The sequence below is a fragment of the Notamacropus eugenii genome, chromosome 4 (genome assembly GCF_028372415.1).
Source record: "Notamacropus eugenii isolate mMacEug1 chromosome 4, mMacEug1.pri_v2, whole genome shotgun sequence".
NCBI lineage: Eukaryota > Metazoa > Chordata > Mammalia > Diprotodontia > Macropodidae > Notamacropus > Notamacropus eugenii.
In genome coordinates, this window is record NC_092875.1 from 394,328,875 (window position 1) to 394,347,607 (window position 18,733).

Genomic DNA, 18,733 nt, shown 5'->3' on the forward strand with positions numbered 1-18,733 from the left:
ACTTCTAACTTTCCTCCCTAATCAGAGGGTCTGAGGGGACTGATGAGCTGTGAGTAACCAAGACTGAGGTAGTCTCTCCTGATGTTGAGTTTCCCCATGAGATTCCTGAGGGCATGATGAAGCACAAAGGAATGCAGCCCAATATAGTCCATAAAGGGCTAGCCCTAGGCAGGAAGTCATGGCTTCAAATCCTGCCTCTGGAACCTACTATGTAACCATCAGCACTAAGTTTTTAAACTAAACTTCTCTCAACAATGAGAGAACTTTTTGCAGTGATCTAAGACTTTATGTTGCCAATATATGAAGCTATAAATCTGTGTTGGTGGAAGGAAATTTCTGTAATGGGTGTTCTGTACCCTGATGAAATCATGTATCTGAACAGAATTCTGCCGCAGCCAAGAAAATGTGAAAAACAGTGTTCTAAGCATTACAAATACAAAAAACTGTCCCTGCCTTTGAGGAGCTTGTATTCTACTTATTAACCTTGCGACCTTGAGCAAATCATTCACTCCAAGTCTCAGTTTCATCCGTTGTAAAGTATTCTTAATATTTCTGCTGTCTTTCTCACATAGTTGCGAAGAGGATACTTTGTAAATCTTAAAAGAACTATCTCTGTGTGCTGCTGCTCTAATAGGCCTTGTGGTTTTGTTGCTCCTAATTTTAACATTCTTTTTCCCAGCGCAAACCCAGCATACCATGAGTTGCTTTTGACTGTTTTGTGGTATGGCGTTGTCCATACTTCAGCACTTGTTAGATGTACTGCTGCTAGAATGTTTGAGGTAAGTGAATCAGACGTTTCTGTTTCAGTAGATGGTTAAAGTTGTCATTTGCGGGGAGGAGATGGGAGGAGAGCAGGGAACCAGGAATGGGAGGATGTAAAAACAATTTCTTTGTAGAGTATGTTATTTTAATGCATATTTTATATTAATATCTGTTGTAACAGTACTGAGTTGTGTACTGTGTGATGGAGCAGCATTTGCATTTTTAGTTTTCACATATTTAATTGGTTTTTGGACCATTCAGATTATTTCCTTAAAAGATGTTTTATGATAGCTACTTTTTTACTTTCCTGTTTTATTTCTGACTTAAGAATTCAGTTTAAATCTTTCTGATATGCTTTCCTGTTTTCCAATAACATTAGTAAAAGGAACTCATTCTGTAAAATATCTCTCAAAATATGAACTCTGGATGCTTCCATGACTTTCATTAAGAAATACTGTTTTTCACTAAACACATCTGAAACACCACCTCATACAACCCACCCAAGTTAATCTTATTTAAAAAATACATAGGTCCATGCTCTTTTTGCCCCATCAGCTGCCCCACAGCATTACAGGGAAGAGGACATATGAATACAGTATGTTTAAATATTAGTTATAGAGGTTGTCCAGTGCAGTGTATTGGTTAGTGCTTGTCATACTTTAAAAAACCCAGTTCCTTGTCATGTACTCCAATATAAATTTTTAGTAGTTTTATAAGAGCAGAATTGCTAAATTAAGTTGATTGCCTCACCCATTAGTATTAATTATATCTTCCCAGAGTTTCAGAAGAGGGGACACATTGGAGGGCTAAATCAGTAGTAATATTTTTTAAATTAAATCCTCTGAAATCTTCAGGTACATAAATTAGGTTTATAATAATTCAGATATCTCTGATATAACCTCAGTAATTAAACATACACACACACACACATAAACACACACACACACAGTAGATATATATAAAAAGACTCCAATTCTTTTCCTTCAGGGTAAATAGAAAACCAAGATTTTAGCTTTATTTTCAGAGTAAATTCCCTCTCTGTCTGAAGAATTCATTATTCTTTTCCCCAGAAAATAATGTGAATTAATAATGAATAATCAGTGCTACAGTTTAAAAATATTGCAAATTCAGCATTTTAGAATTTTTTTCATTTTCTCTTCTAAATATTTGAGAACATATTTGAAAAGCAGTTATAAGTTTTACTAAAATACACACATAAAGCTTTAGCCCATTGTAATAACTTTGTTAAATAAGACTTAATGATAATACTTAATGATTTTTCTCAGTACTCTTAAATAAATGATTGAAAATAAGTCTGTATAAATAAAATTATGAATGCCTCCTATAATTTCTTAAAAGTACATTTTCTAGCTTCTTTATAGCTTTTGCCTGGTTTGGGTCTGTCTCTTTGCTGTTGCTGCTGATTTGAAAACTGTATTCATGCTTAAGCTATTGCTGCAGTTATTACTCTTTTGGGTTTATTGTGAATCTGTTTGTGCATAAAAGGTTTAGTTCCAGGACTTAACACAGTACCCAGCACATAGCAGACATTATGATTTGAAAAAATCATGTATAATTCATAAGTATGAATTAGGTCCATTGATAGAAGTGAAAATACAAATTTTTTTTGTTAGTCATAGTGCTCTAATTTGAACTCAGTTATGTATTCTATTAGAATAAATTAGCCTCATGATCAATCATTGTGATTTTTTTGCATTCATAAGAATACTCCCAGAAAACTCCTATTAAGCAAGAATCTAAGTAAGGAATTACATTTCTAAACAGTCATATCTTGGGATTTGATTTTGATAATACAATCAATATAGTTTTGCAAGTCAGTTGAAATAATTCTGATTTTTTGAACCATTTGCTTTGTTCTCCTTTTTTTCACCACCACAACAGTGTATTTACTGTATAGTCGAAAGCATGTAAATTTCAGATATATGTACATATGTGTGTATAACAAATTTATTGCTCGGAAGGACATGAATCCAAATCACTCATTTTTCAAATGAGGATGCTTCTTTATGTGTGCCTTGTTATCAGTCAGTAAGCATTTTTAAGTGCCTGCTGTGCATCAGACACTATGCTAGGTGCTGTAGAAACAAAGAGTGGCAAAAAACAGTCCCTGCCCTCAAAGATCTCAGAGTCTAATGGAGAAGATAAAAGAAACAAAGTACAGACAAGTGTTGGTCTGAATATAGGTCATCCTCTAAAATGAAATGTCTTTGAGAGGAAAAATAAAGGTGAACTATGGAATGATGGGGAAGCAGCACAATGTAGTGGACAGAGTGCTGGGTTCTGCCATTTACTACATCCATGGCCTTGAGTAAAATGGGTAGCATCCCTGGGGCTTTGGCCATACACAACCTGATCCTACCCTGTCTTTCCAGTTTCACTGAATGTTATTCTCACTCTTACACTATGATATCCAGCCAAAGTGGCTTTCCTCTGTCCCTTATACAAGAAGCTCTACCTCCTTTCTCTATATCTTTGTACTGGTTGTGCCCCATGCCTAGAATACATACCTTCTTATGACCCCCTCACAAAGTCCGTCTTTCTTTAAGACATAGCTTAAGTACTATCAGTTATAGGAAAAAGTCTTTATTGATTCCCCCAACTGCTAGTGCTCTCCCTTCCAAAACTTTGTATATGTTTTTATTTATTCATTTTATACTTATGATATGCCTCTATATAATATATGTGAATATATTATATGTGTGTGTTTGTATGTGTATTTTCTTGCCAACTGCATTAGAATGTAAGCCCCTTGTGAGTAAAGATTGTTTCATTCTTTGTATTTGCATTGCCAGCACCTAGCATAGGGTATGGCTTTTAATAAATGATTGATTGGTTTTCATTATCTGTAAAATGACGGAATTGGGCCAGATGATTTCTGAGGTCCTTTCCAACTCTAAATTGATTGTCTTCCAGTCCTGTATAATACCGCTGCCTTGAAATTGTAGTTTTAGGTGAATTTGATCCTAGGGTTGGAGGGGGAGTAATATGGCTTATATTCAGTCCAATACAGTTAATAATTAATTAATGATTTTCTTAGTCATAGGAGGCCTTAGCAATCATAGTTTCCTGTCCAAACTTTCTTTTGTTTGGTCTTTTATGAAAATTACTTCACTTAAAATCAAGTTTAATAATGATAATAATAATGATGTATTGTGGCAAAGCTATTTTCAAAGCAAAATAAGCTGTCTATGACATTTACTCATAGTTAGTAGCAGGGAGAAAAAGTTAGCAAATTCATGAATTAGTCTCCTTGATTATACTTTTAAACAAGCAGACTAATTGTAGCTAAGAAATTCTGTCTTTATGATAAGATCAACAAAATAAGTGAGAGTATTGAAATTTAGCAAATTGGTTTGAATGATGTCTATAATATTTCATACCAGAAAGCCAGTACGTCCCATATGCTAAACCAAAGATTATATTCATATTGTCAGAAGAATGAGTGATAAATTTGTTGTTTTTCCTCACAATTATTTGGTTGTCATCCATTACAAATGCACAGAATGATAAAAATTTTAGTTATAAAAATACTGATGATAACCAAGATCTATCATGAAACCTACTTGTACTATAAGATGGTCTGATTAACCTCTCTAAATTTCCATTTTTTTAAAAGTGAAAGCAAAAAAAGGGAGTTAGTGTTCAGTCTTCTCTAGATTTCACTTTAAAATGAATGATTTAAAGAGGAAACAGCCTAGTCTCCATTTATCTAGTTAAGATCATTAAATTATAAACATCAGCTTTTTTAAACTTCCAATCAAATTTAATCAAATCGTATTTCCATTAATGGCATAATTGAAAGAAAGTTAATTTTTAATGATTCTGTTGTTAGCTTTTAAAAATAATTGGTACAAGGATAGCTAGATAGCTCAGTGAATCAAGCTTGGCCCTGAAGTCAGGAGGAACTGAATTCAAATCCAGCCTCAGACAATTGACACTTACAAGCTGTGTGATCTTGGGCAAGTCACTTAACCCCAATTGCCTTGCCTTTCCCCCTCCAAAAAAAAAAGCCAACAAACACAAAAATGATTGGTACTTTTAAAGAATTACAAAATATGAGACCTAATTATAAAAATTTAACTGTACAAATCAAAAAAAATTGGCTTGGATGCTGTGTGCTTTCATATACCTCACAGACCTAATAACCCTGAATTCTACCTCAAGAGAAAGCTGATAAGTCTATTATCAGAAACTTTGCTTAGTGATTTAAAGGTGCTTGCTATAGTTATAAAGCATATATGCTATTTTAGTGGTCTTCGGGTATCTGCAAACTGCTAGCTATTTTAGTTTAGTAGCACAATTCAGTTTGTACCTTAGTCATATTAACACACATTCATGTTGAATTTTAATTTGGAACATTAATTTTGAACTCAGTCATATTTTCACCGAACATTTTTAAAACCTAAAAATTAAATTAAATTTATTAATTACGTTGCAATTCATTTTTAAATAGACAGCATGATGCAGTGTGACCCAAAAGTACAAACTGTCATTGAATTAATTATGGATTCAACTTTTGTGTGGATTTCTAGGCCATTTAAGCTTTGTTTTCCTTCCAAGCATCCTCTGCCTTTGTAAAGCATTAGTGTAGCAATATATGCTTAGCTTCTAATTTTGGTTTTGCTTTTGTGTTCTCTCTCTTTCTCCTTCTGTCTTGGTTGTGCCTTTCTTCTTCCCATGGTACTGTGCTCACTCTTTACGTGCATCACCTGTGAATACCCCTCCCCTGCGCCGAACCAATCAGCTGTTGGTGAAGGGGGTGAATGAAACTCTGGTAGCTCAGAGGGTTGTTCCTGCTCTCATTACTCTCTCCAGTGATCCTGAAATGTAAGTTTCTTACCTGACTTATACATTCGGCATCCCTTTTACTGTTTGTTTGCTGAAAAATAGCCATCAGTATTTTTAAAAATCACATTGATAAATGTGTCTTTATAACTTAAAGATACTTTTAAGTTATATTTGTTTTTATTAAACATTAAATTTTGTTCTGTTGTTCTAACCTTTTCAGGATACCACTTGGATATTAAACCGAATTAAAATACTCTTATCAAATGAGTCTACAACTTAAAAGTTTACTCATTCATAGTAGGCCTAAATTATCCTTTTAGTTTGTGACTTAGCTACTGAATCATATATAAAGATTTGGAGTATAAGTAGCTCAGTCAATTTCAAATACCCAGATATACTGATGGACTATTTCCTCCAAGCTAAAAAGGGATGCTCCACTAATCTCACTAACAGGTCATTCATTACCAGTAAGCATAGTAGCATGAACCAAAGCTTTAACCATTTTAATGTCTATTGTGGGTGACTAAACCAAGAAAGGCCAATGAGTCTGCCTGCCCATCCTCAGTCACAGCTAACTCAGTTCTCATTCCAGTTTACCAAACCATTTTTTATTGCATGTTGACTGGTTTACAGCTGACTCTCCGAGGCATGAGTGAAGCATTAGTTGACAAGCGGGTTGCTCCGGCCCTTGTTACCTTGTCCAGTGATCCTGAATTGTGAGTTTCACAGACTGCGACCTTAAGTTATCCTGTCTGTCTTTTTGAGCATTCTTCCTGGTCTGCTTTTATTTATTTTTTTTTATTTTGTCATTGCTAGAAACTAATACAATATAAATTGTGCCCGTATTGAATATATTTTAGCTGTATTTATTGTTTTCTTGAAGAAAGGTTAAGTTTATTTATTTTCTTACTCCACAGCTCTGTCAGGATTGCCACAATTCCTGCCTTTGGCACCATTATGGAAACAGTTATTCAAAGAGAGGTAGGAATGCCATGAAACTGAATAGTGTTACCGACCTTACAAGGGGAAGCTGTTCCTCTAACAGTTGCTCCCTGGGACAGGCAATACACATTGTACTTCTTAAAATGTGCAGCAGCAGTTTCTGAGAAATACCAAAATGTCATATTCCTGTCAAATATATTTTCATGCCTATACAAAAAGGTAATCTTTTCAAATTTAATAAAGTTAGTATATGTGATATTTTGAACAGTGAGTTCTGGTCACTGTTATTGGAAATATAGCCCATCCTTTCTCACACTGCAACATGCTTTCTGCCAAAATACAAAACTCCTCACACAATACAAAATCAAGTTATTTATGCAAAGTGATGAGTCATTTTGTACAGAGATGCTGTGCTTCACATTTTATTTGTTGATATTTTCATAAAGAAGATGAACAACTTATGGTATGCCTATATAAATGAAGCTTATTGTAGACCACTTTAAAGTTTCACCATGTTAAATGTATAAAATTACCTGTCTCTGTGCACACTTTTCAGCTTTAGGTTATTTTGATAATTTCATTTATTCTGCTATAGAAAATATTTCTACTGTAAGGAAAATATACGTGCCATAAAGTGATTCTTCTCATCTTTCTGGAAAGTCAGGCAAGACTGTGCCCAGGACAACTTCCTTCCTTCTTTCTTGAGATGTAACATATGAGAGTATCATCAGAGGAAGGAAAAGGTAGAAAGATCAAGGGAGAAAGGAGCAGCACGTTAGTGGGTCAGAATCCATCAGTCATTGAGAAATCCTATTTTCCTACTGACACATTTAGAGATAAATTGGCTACAATATATCTGTTCTCTATGAAGTATCCAACCATATGTTTATTCCCAGAAAACCTCTTGCAGGAAGATCCATGTGCTCTAATTCTGGAGTCAGAGATTCTGGCTTCAGATCCTACTTAATATTGTATGTGTGACCTCAGTCAGGTTATTTAACTTCCTTCAGCTTCAGTTGCCTGCCTTTTAAAAAGAAGAAATTTGACTAGATGGCCTTGGACGTGCCTTCCAGCTCTGCATGTGCAATTGTAGCAAGAGGCTCTTGTACCAAAAATTGAATAACCAACCTGGGACTGGTACTTTCCAGTTATTATAGCATCTACTTCACACACTTGAGTTAGTGATTCTTCAAAGATAAAAATAATATAATCCCCAAAAAGTAATCTTGTAATTCCAATACACATACTCTTAACAGTGTTAGTATGGTGAATTTTTGACAATTAGAAGTTCCAATAGAATTTCTTTTGTGTTATTCTGAAAAATGATTTGGGATTTTTCCTATCCTAGCTTTCCTTAAAACTGAATTGTTGTATCTCTATAGTAAAATATTGTTAATTAATGGTCAACAAATATTTTTTGGTGTCTTTAAAAATTAAATATATTTTGGAGTCAGAAATTTTTTTTCTCATGCTTCCACTTGGATATCTCACTGGTGAGCACAATATTCTGCAGAGGTTGCAGTCTTACCAGAATTTCAACATGTTCTTAAATCCTAAAATAAATTATTTTAGGGAAATGTGAGTAAGAGATAAGTCATTGTTGAGTCATCAATTCAAAAAGTGAATAAATGGGTAACTTGTACTACAATTTGCAATGCAATTTTAAATTTAAATCCTAACTCTTAGAAACTTACCTCCATTTCCTAAAATTTTTTTGTGATAATAAACTTTTCTTTATTGTTATACATTTCTGTTGGCCAGAAATAAGATACATTTGTGGATCTTTCCAAGTTTTAAATCTTTTCTAGACCAAGCAAAACAAGTAAAGCACAAGTTTGGCCTCTATTCTCTAATCTCTTTAAGCACCATCTACTTGTTTTTCTTTATTCCACATTGCAGGCTAAGTCTCTGAACTTTATTTTTTTAATTTTGGTTAACTCCATGTACTTGTGAACATTTTATTAACTATATGATATGTTGATTTTAAGTTACTGGAAAGAGTGAAAATGCAGCTGGCTTCTTTCCTGGAAGACCCTCAGTACCAAGACCAACACTCTCTGCACATCGAGATCATAAAGACTTTTGGAAGAGTTGGACCTAATGCAGAACCCAGGTTTCGAGATGAGTGTAAGTTGAATTACAATACTATACTAATGTAAATTGTTCTTTGAATTATGATGAACAGCAAAGCCTTTGTGAATAGTCCTGTCCCTGTGGTCCTATGTGCCATATGAGATGTTTCACTGTATGCTTCTTATGCAGATGGATTGGACTCTGTGACCTTGGGCAAGTCATTTTACCTCTTTCAGCCCTTTAATAATATCATCTACCTCAAAGGGTTGTTGTGAAGATGATATGGGATAACATATATAAAGTACTTTGCCAACCTTAATGTGCTGTATAAATGCTTTCCTCATAATTGTTGTTACCACTAAGTAAACTCTATGCCAAAAGCTGGAAGTACAAGCAATAGTGATGTCTCTGATCCTTCAAAATTAGCAATTGCTCAGTATTTAATGTCTAACAAAATTCATTTCTTAGACATTAAATACTTCCACCAATCCAGGTCAACAGCTTTTCTGAAACTTAATCTTAGAGATCTGCCTAAAACACTGAGATGCTTGAAGCACTTGCTTAGGGACACATGACCAATGTTTGTCACATGCACAATTCGAACCTGGGTCTTCATGGCTTTGAAGCCAGCTCTGTGTGCTGAACCATGCTTCCTGATGTTACTGTTACAGGATTATAAGGTGCTAACCCTGATGAAGATTTGTTTCATTGACTGTACAGGCTGAGAAAATCAAAGACAGTGAGGAAAAATGAATGCAGCCTTTTATTAGAAAAAGTAGTGATATTTTATCTTTAGATGCTTTCTTAGGTACTTCTCATTTCTTCATGATACTTTTGGAATGTACCACCAGAGCCAATTTTCCCTCTCAGTTGAGGCAAAATTGTGTGTGTATGTGTGTGTGTGTGTGTGTTTATATATTTTCATACACAGAGAGAGATCTGTAATACATAGTCATTTGAATGTGGTACTAAAACTGAAGCCCAAGTCAGCTCACTGTTCTGTCTAGTAGACTGTAAGGACAAGATGCTAAGATGCTGATCATCAGAAAAGTACTAGATATGAAAAAAATGTGCTCTTGTTAATTAAGAATTTTTTTTTTTTTTTAGGAAAAATATAACACTTTTACTCTTTATTTTTCAGTTGTTATACCACATTTGCACAAGTTGGCTTTGGTCAACAACCTACAAACTGTGGATTCCAAAAGATTAGATATTGCTACTCATCTATTTGAAGCCTACAGTGCACTTTCCTGTTGCTGTATCCTTGTTTTCCAAGAAATTCATATTTTGACCCATATTTTTGTTGTCTTTATAGCAGGAAGAGATGTTACCATTTTTTCTCTTTGAATTACATAAAAAATAATATATTTGCGATTCTAAATTTTTTTAACTTAGTTCTTTTCCATTCATTCCTTTTTGTATTATACTATCTATTTCAAGATCATTATGTAATACATCTTTTGAGTGCTTAGACATTCCATATGTTACAGTGGACAAGCAAGGTTCTAATCTCCAGTTTTGAAAAATATGTATCTACCTTACACAAATACACAAATTTGGACAGAAAAGTGAGGAGAGATTGAGAACACTTAAGAAAAAACACAGATTGGTCTTCAGCTTGTTGCCCGAAGCCTCATCTAACATAGATGTCATTCCTGAAGAAAGAGATCTATTATTCTAAACCTAATTCTTTCTAAGAAAATGTCTGACCATTCATGTTCTGTGTATTCCTTATGAGGTCAGTTGCATGAATGACTATAGTCCTGACATGTCCAGCAGTCTCCTTACCTTTTTTTATAGAGGGAGATTGGCTACAACTCAGTGCTTCTTCTTTGAACAAGGAAAATGAAGAAGGAAGAAAGATGAGAGAAAAGAAACAAATGAAAAGATGAAAGCTTGCAAGAGATGGATTTTATCTTAAAGAAAAGAACTAGTTTGGGAAGGAGCAAGGAAAATCACCAAATCTGACTAAGAACACTTAAACTGCACCTTGAGGGAAAAAGTGTTCATGCATATATAAAACTGAAAAATTCACCCATACTAGGGACAGCAATAGATGTGAGAGAGGAAGAATAGCAGTAAAATAGATACCCAATAATTTTTAGAATAAAATAACAGAGAAGGAAATTAGGAGCAGTAATTAAGGCCTTGTATGTCAATAAATAAAAATGTAGCATATGAATAATATACAAAATAAGCTAAAAATCTAATAGAATATTAATCCAATATCACCATTAAAAAGCATATTTTCAAAGGAAATTGCTCTAATAGATTTGCACTACTACTACAGTATCATGTATATATTGTATATATAAAAGTATATATGTGAATTGAAATTTGTAAACCTGAGGAGATACATGGTAGAAGAAATTTTGAATCAGGATAAAAGAGGGGGAAAATGAACAGCACTATGAGAGTGTACACAGCTTCCCAGGATAATTGTGAGAATAAAGTAAGATAGCAAATCTAAAGAGCTTTGCAAAACTTATAAAGCCTGTTGTATACGTCCATTGGTATTGTTGCTTCTCTGCCTAAGGATGATGCTTTTAGAAGCACAAAATCTCAGCAGCCATTCAGTCTAACCATACCTGATCAAGAATCCCCAACCTACACATCCCAACTTCCCTGACAAAAGATCATCCAGGCTTTGAAGACCTAGTTCTGCTTTTGAATAGCTCTAACCGCTGGAAAGTTTCTCCTTCTATTGAGCTGAAACCTGCTTCTCTGTTATCCCCTAGCTCTGTGTCCTAGAATGAAATAAACATAATTTCTTTTCCACAGGATAGTCTTTCAAATGCTTGAATACAGCTAGCATTTGTCCCTCTTAATTCCTCTTTTCTGGCTAAGATTAGTTTCAGTTAGTTCTCATGTAGCATAATCTGCAGGTCTTTGATCATCCTTATTACATTTACCTGGACACTCTCCAAATTACCAGTGACCTTTCTAAAATGGGACACATGCAACTGAACACAGTAGTTCAGATGTAGTCTGACAGGACAGAGCATCACGGAATTATAACCTCTGACTACACACAATGCTTCTCACAATGGCCTAAACAAATCAGCTTTTTTTTTTTTTTAGTTATATATCACATTATTAGCTTCTTTTGAGCACATAGGCCAGTAAAGCCCCATATCTTTTTCAAGCAAACTACCATTTAGCCACCCTTCCCTCATCCTGTACTAGTGACGTTGGTTTCTTAAACCCAAGATAAGATATGACATTTCCTAATGAAGATTACAAACCTGGCTCAGAAGCAAGATATATTAGTGGTAATGGAAAACAACAATTATCCAAAGATCTGATGAAAGGGTAGTTGTGCTTTAAAAAAAAAAAAGATAATCTTTTAAATTTTTACTTGCTGATAATTTCATCTCTCAGGAGGTAGAAGAAGGGATGAGGAGAAATGTTTCTTTAGAGTTCTTTCTGTCTAGTATAAAGAACCAGTTGATGGTGTACAGAAAATGGGAATCTGGAAAGAGATCTCATTTTTTAATTTTTATATTTATTTTTAGTTTACAGCATTCAGTACCACAAGCTTCTAAATTTGAAATTTTCTCCCCTTCTCTCCTATCCCCCCCTCCCCAAGACCACATGCAGTGTGATATAGGCTCTACATATACATTCACATTAAACATTTTCACATTAATCATGTTGCAAAGAAGAGTTATAACCAATGGAATGAACCATGAGAAAGAAGGAAAAAAAACAAAAAAGATACAGCAAGTAGTAAGCTTCATTCTGCATTCAGACTCTATAATTCTTTCTCTGGATGTGGATAGCATTTTTCATCCTGAGTCTTTTGCAGTTGTCTTAGAGCTTGCGTTGCTGAGAATAGTCAAGTCTGTCAAAGTTAATCATTGCACAATGTGGCTACAACTGTGTACAATGTTCTCCTGGTTCTGCTCCCCTCCCTCAGCATCAGTTCATTCAAGTCTTCCCAGGTTTTTTGAAGTCTGCCTGCTCATCATTTGTTATAGCACAATAGTCCATTACATTCATATTCCACAGCTTGTTTGACCATTCCCCATCTGATGAGCATCCCCTCAAATTCCAGTTCTTGGCCACCACAAAAAGAGCTGCTGTAAGTAATTTTTAGATGTGGAAGACCTCATTTTCTTAACAGCCAAAGATGAAATTGAAGTATATAGGAAGATGGGCAAGTGCTTAGACCAGGAAAACTTATTTCATTATGTTCAGGGAATGTAAGGGAAAGTGTCTGAAGAATATTAAAAAACTTATTAGAAATGCATTTCTGCTCATATGATTGCAAGTGACTCCAACAAAGAAGAAAAAGAAATATCTAAAAACATTCTTCAGTGAATTCAGATTTTAAAAGGGCATGTGCAAAAGGTAGAAGGGGGGACATATACAATATATATTCATAATGAAAAGGGAGGCATAGAACTAATAATAGTATCAGGAAGGATAGAGTCCAGAAGGGTTTTTTTAGGTATTTACAAAGCAAAAAGAAGGAAGGGATAAATCCACTGCTGGAGACAGATTGTGTAATACTAGCAAGTGACATAGAAAGCAGAACTACTAAACTTCTGTTTTGCTTCTATCTTCTTTGTCCAGGAGAATGATCTTAAAACTAGAAAGTGTTGAACAAATATAATCAAGAAAGAATTCAAGCCAAAGTTAGTGAAAATTGAATGAGGTTAGTCTAGCATGAACTGTTTTTAAGTCAGACTGTCTTTAGGGATCACTAATGCCCTTTCTAAATGTTCACAAACCTCTTGTAAGTAACATGTTCTAGAATTTTGCCTGGAATGGAAATAAAGCACATAGGAATATAATTGTGAAGTTTACCTTCCTTTTTTTGAAAATCTTGATCATTACTTTTCTCCTTTCAGCATGTCCAAAATGGAAATGATTATCTTTTCCCGTTACCCACTGTAGAAGGCAACACATCCTCCCAGTCCTCAGGCTCCCAACCTAGGAGTTCTCCTAGAATCCTCACCATCTCTAAACCCCCCCCACCTCCCAGTATCCAAGCTGCTGCCAAGGCCCCTTTGATTTGCTCTTTGCAGTATCTCTCAGATATGCCCCCTTCTCTTCTCTGACATTGCCACCACTCTGATGCAGACCCTCATCACCTCACACCTGGATTATTGCAATAGCGTGCTGGTGAGTTTGCCTACCACCAATCTCTCCCTGTTCTAATGTGTCTTCCATTCAGCCACTAAAGTGGTTTTCCTAAAGCACAGGTACAGTTGTGTCTCTCTGCTACTCAATAAATTCCCTGGTTCCCTATTGCATCCAGAGCAAATATAAACTGCTCTGTTTGGCATTCAGAGCCCTTTATAACCTAGCCGCTTTCTACCTTTCCAGTCATCTTATACCTTACTGTCCAACACAAGTTCTTTGATGCACTGACACTGACCTCCTGGCTGTTTCATAAATGAGACACTCCATTTCTGGGCTCTGAGCATTTTCTCTGGCTCTCCCCCATCCCTGGAGTACTGTCCTTTCACTCCAAGTATTAAGGTCCCTGACTTCCTTTAAGTCCCAACTAAACTGCACATTCTACAAAAAGCCTTTCCCAAACCCTCTAAGTTGTGGTGCCTCCTTTCTGCTGTTTCTTGTTTACCCTGTATGTAGTCTATCTCATGTGTTGTGTTCCCTATGGGATTGTCAGCTTCTTTAGAGCGAGGGCTCTCTTTTGTCTCTCTCTCTCTTTTTTTTTAACATTTTTATTTAAAGTTTTGGATTCCAAATTCTGTCCCTCCCTCCTTCCTCCCCCAAACAGTAAGCAGTCAGAATCAATGCATGTACAATTAAGTAAAACATTTCCGTATTAGCCATCTTGTACAAGAAGACAAATGAAAGAAAGTGAAAAATAGCATCCTTCCATCTGTATTCAAATAATATCTATTCTTTCTCTAGAGACAGATAATATGCTTCGTCATTAGTGCTTGGGATTGTCTTGGATCATTGTATTGCTGAGAATAGCTAAGCCATTCACAAGTTCTTCAAACAATTTTGCATTTACTGTGTACAGTGTTCTTCAGGTTCTATTCACTTCACTATGCATCAGTCATGTAAGTCTTTCTGGATTTTTCTGAAATCATCCTGCTTGTTACTTCTTATAGCACAGTAATATTCCGTTGCAATCATATGCCACAGCTTTTGTAGCCATTTCTCGATTGATGGGCATCCCTTCAATTTCCAGTCCTTAGCCACCTCGTCTGTCTCTTTTTGTGTCCCCAGTACTTGGCATAGTGCCTTGCACATAGTAGAGAAATCAGGTTTTCATTGACTGAAAAAAAAGGTTAATTAAAACAAAACAAAAACAAAATAAAGCAATTAGCTGTCTTTTTTAAAAATGATGAGTAAAACTGGTTCAGCAGTTACAACTGCCATTTCTTCAGAATACCCAAAGATATACTTTGTCCAGTCTTAGTGACTTGATCTAATTGAGAATAACTAAGATCTTTACTTAACATTTCCTCATTTGTCCTTATTTCAAACCGGTTAACCATCATATCTTTTCCAAACAGTTCATTCTCCTTTCCAAAGAAAAATTAAAGTTGAATTGTGTTCTGCCTTCTCACCATTTGCTCATTATCATCATTTCATCTACTCAGAAGCAGTCCTTCTCATTCTCAGAGTTACTTTAAAAAAAATTTATGTTGACCTCATCATTCACTGTCAGCCTCATCTTGTTTGGGGGATGTAGTACTTCTGTCATCATTATTCCAATGTTGAACTGTAATTGTATATTCATCCTTATTGCCTGCTCTGGCATTTTTTTCTGTACATTTCTTTTAAAATTCTAAGTTATAATGAATACACTGTGCAGCTGTATCAATCAGTTCAGAGCGACTTTTGATGGAAATGCAGTATAGTTCAGTAGAAAGAGTACTAGATTTGGAGTCAGGAGACCTGACTTCAGTTCGCAGCTGTACCATTGTATTATCTGTGTGACTCTGGGCAAATCACTTCACTTCTCTAGATTATTTTCTTCATCTGTAAAATGAGAAGGACTGAGCTAGAAGATAGCTTCCAGCTTTTAAATCAGTGATCTTATTACAATCTTTAATTTACCTTTTTCTTCATCTAAATAATTTCTGCTTGTCTCATCAGAATTTTACACTTCTCATCCATGTTAGGCTAACTTCTTTTTTAACTATTAACCATTTAATTTAACCTGTTATTTCTGTGAACTCTAAGCTGTGACAGACTACACCCAGCTTTACTTTCCTCTTTTGTCACAAATTCTAATATTATATGGTTACCCTTATCCCTAAGGTTCCCATCATTTCTTCATCAAAAATCTGTTGCTCAGAACCTGGTCCAGAATAATGTTTTTTCTCTTTTTACTTCTTCCACCTTTTGAAGGATTGAATGATCATTAATGCAAGTCAAAAATCTGTTATCTGCTCTGCTTTTAGCAGAAAGATTTCATCATTCCAAGTAGTTGAAGTCCCTCACCATTCTCACCTAATTCTGCCTTCTGTCTGTGTGGTCTATAGGACCACTCTGAGGCCAATATTGCTTCTGTTTCTTCATTAATTATCCAAATAATTTCAACATGTTTCTCTTTGTTTTCTGGTTTTCCCCACATGAGTAAATCTTTTTAAATAATGTGATTAATGAATCGATATTAATATAGAAGGAGGTCCCTGACCCTGTCTTTATTTCAGGCTACATCACTGCTTCTTGTATTTTTTGTTTCATTTGAATAAGATCTATTCTTCACATCTGCATTCTAGTCATGATTCCTATCCCACTATTTCTTTTAATCCATTCTGCTGTCCGTCTCCGTTTTATGAGAGTTCATTCCATTCACATTCACAGTTATGATTACAATCTGTGTATTTCCCTCCATCCTCTTTCCCACCATTTGTGCTTTTAGCTCTCCCATCTCCCTTCCTCTCCTCAATAGTTTTCACTTTTCACCACCACCTCCTGCAACCTTCCCTTCCTTCTTTTAGCTCCCCTCCCTTTTACTCCCCTTTACCCTTATTGCTTCTTCCCTCTCTTTTAGCGTCCCCACCCCTTTCCTACTCATTCCCCTCCTACTGCCTATAAAGCTAGTTAGAATTATAAACTTAAGTTTATTATTCCCTTCTTGAACCAAATCAGATGAGAGTACCTCTCAAACAATGCTCATCTCCCTCCCCTCTTTCCCTCTACTATAATTTTGTACTTCTTCCTGTGATGTAATTTACCATTTTCTGCTTCCTCCTTTTCACACCTCCAGTTACAATCCCTTCACATGCTTAAATCATATTTTAACATGACTTCATTTACTTTATACCTGTTCCCTCTATGTATATCCCTTTTATATTTCATAATAGATGTACAATTCTCAAGATTAACAGGTATCATCTTCCCTTATAGGGAGGTAAACAGTTTGCCCAAATTGAGTAACAAGTTGTTCCCCACCCCGTTTACCTTTTTATACCTCTCTTGAGACCTGCATTTGAAGATCAAACTTTCTATTAAGTTCTGGTGTTTTTGTCAGGAAGGTCTGGAAATCCCTTACTTTGTTGAATGACCATCTCCTTGCCTGAAATGTTATACTGAACTTTGCCTATCCCACTATTTCCGAGTGATAATCTCTAAGGTCAGATTTCTCTCCTGGTCTCGAGGTTTCTCAATTATTACCCATATTTTGCACTTTTGTAAATGGATATAGGTTTTATTGCTGAATCTCTTCTGTGAATTACTCATTTCCTCTTCTGCTGTTATGTATCTTGTGTTATACTTACTATTCTCTAAGGTTCTAGGCTTATCTGATCTATGTAGACAGTAGGAGTTAGGGTTGAGCAGGAGAAGGTTAGTAAAAGTAAAAGATCAAAGAGAAGTAGGGAAAGGATTTCAGGGGAGTGCATTGGATATTCTTGTGATTCAGTTTGGTGCTTTCATAGTTGGAGAACTACTCACTGTTTCTTGATTAATGAATCCATCTTAACATGAAGGAAGGTCTGTAGTAGGTAAGCTGCATGACACTACTCAGTCCTATCCTTGTCAGTATTTTTTCCATCAGATGTGAAGATGACGAAGGGTGTGTTTATCAGGTTTGAAAACGACATGATGCTTGGATGGAGAACTAATAATACCGAATGGCAAAATCAAAATTTGAAAAGATTTAAAAATACAAGATGATGAGCCAAAACTAACACAAATTTTCTAAGGGATAAATATTGTCTTCTAATTAGGTTGAAAAAAGAAATTGCACAAATATATGATGAGAAATTGTGGCATAAAAGTAGTGTGAAAAATACCTTAGAATTTTATAGCTAACTCAGAAACAATATGAGCTAAAATTTTAACATGACTTCTTAAAAAGCTAATTTATTATTCCTTCAGTAATACTGATGGACTTGGTTGGCATACTGGTTTGTTTTACTGATTTTTTTAAAAGCTTTTTTAAGGGAATGGCTACTGAAGAGAGTAGGGGATGAAGTAGATTCAAAAAGGAAAGTGATTTAAAAATAAAATTTTAAAAAGAAAAGCTAAAGCAACCTTAGACTTGGTTTCATAGAAGTCTAGTAATATCGAGATTAAGGGCACTAATGATCTCCCACTGAACTATATACAATGGTCAGGCCATATCAGAAAAACTATATTCAGTTCTGGGAACCATATTTTAGCTATTTAGAAACACATTCAGAAGGAGATAACCATGGTTGTAAATGGACTAGAATCTATGTTGAAGGAGGATCATTTAAAAGAACTACTATGCTGACCTGGAAAGGGAAGATTTAAAGGACAAAGGAGAGCTTTAATTTGAAATATTTGAAGGGTAGTCATGTGTGGGACATATTAGACTTCTTTTATAGATTTAGGAGCTACAGTTAGAGGTTTTTGGGAAGCGGATTTCAGCTTGATGTGAAGAAAAGATTCCTAACAATTAGAGATGGCCTAAACACACTTTGGGCTGCCTCAGATCTCATCTTCTTAGAAACTGAAACTGAATAATAATTTGTTAGGAATTTTGAAGGAAAGGTTCCTTTTCATTTATAAATTTGACTAAATGTCCTTTAAGATTCAATGAATATACTAAATAAACATTTAACACAGTGTTTTGCACGAAAGAAATGTTTAATTAGTATTTGTTGAATGGAATTGTATGATTCTATCAAGTTTTGTTTTAAATATTTCAAATTAATAGTAAAGGAGTTTAATTTCCAGA

At 35.0% G+C, this 18,733-nt stretch overlaps 1 protein-coding gene across 5 annotated transcripts in view; it reads left to right on the top strand.

The window, feature by feature from the left end:
• The window catches only part of RELCH (RAB11 binding and LisH domain, coiled-coil and HEAT repeat containing), a 139,392-nt gene that overhangs the window by 109,648 nt on the left and 11,011 nt on the right, over positions 1–18,733 (top strand). For 3 of the 5 annotated variants that reach the window (XR_011966314.1, XM_072605507.1, XM_072605509.1), the window contains 5 exons: positions 680–779; positions 5,528–5,610; positions 6,489–6,552; positions 8,502–8,640; positions 9,728–9,844. Coding sequence is in view for 3 of the 5 variants with exons in the window: in XM_072605507.1 (XP_072461608.1) it covers positions 680–779; positions 5,528–5,610; positions 6,489–6,552; positions 8,502–8,640; positions 9,728–9,844 (503 nt within the window). In the remaining 2 variants the exon portion in view is untranslated. Of the gene's footprint in view, positions 1–679; positions 780–5,527; positions 5,611–6,204; positions 6,288–6,488; positions 6,553–8,501; positions 8,641–9,727; positions 9,845–18,733 lie in introns of all 5 variants that reach the window. The other 2 variants (XM_072605508.1, XR_011966315.1) reach the window with 2 other exon arrangements.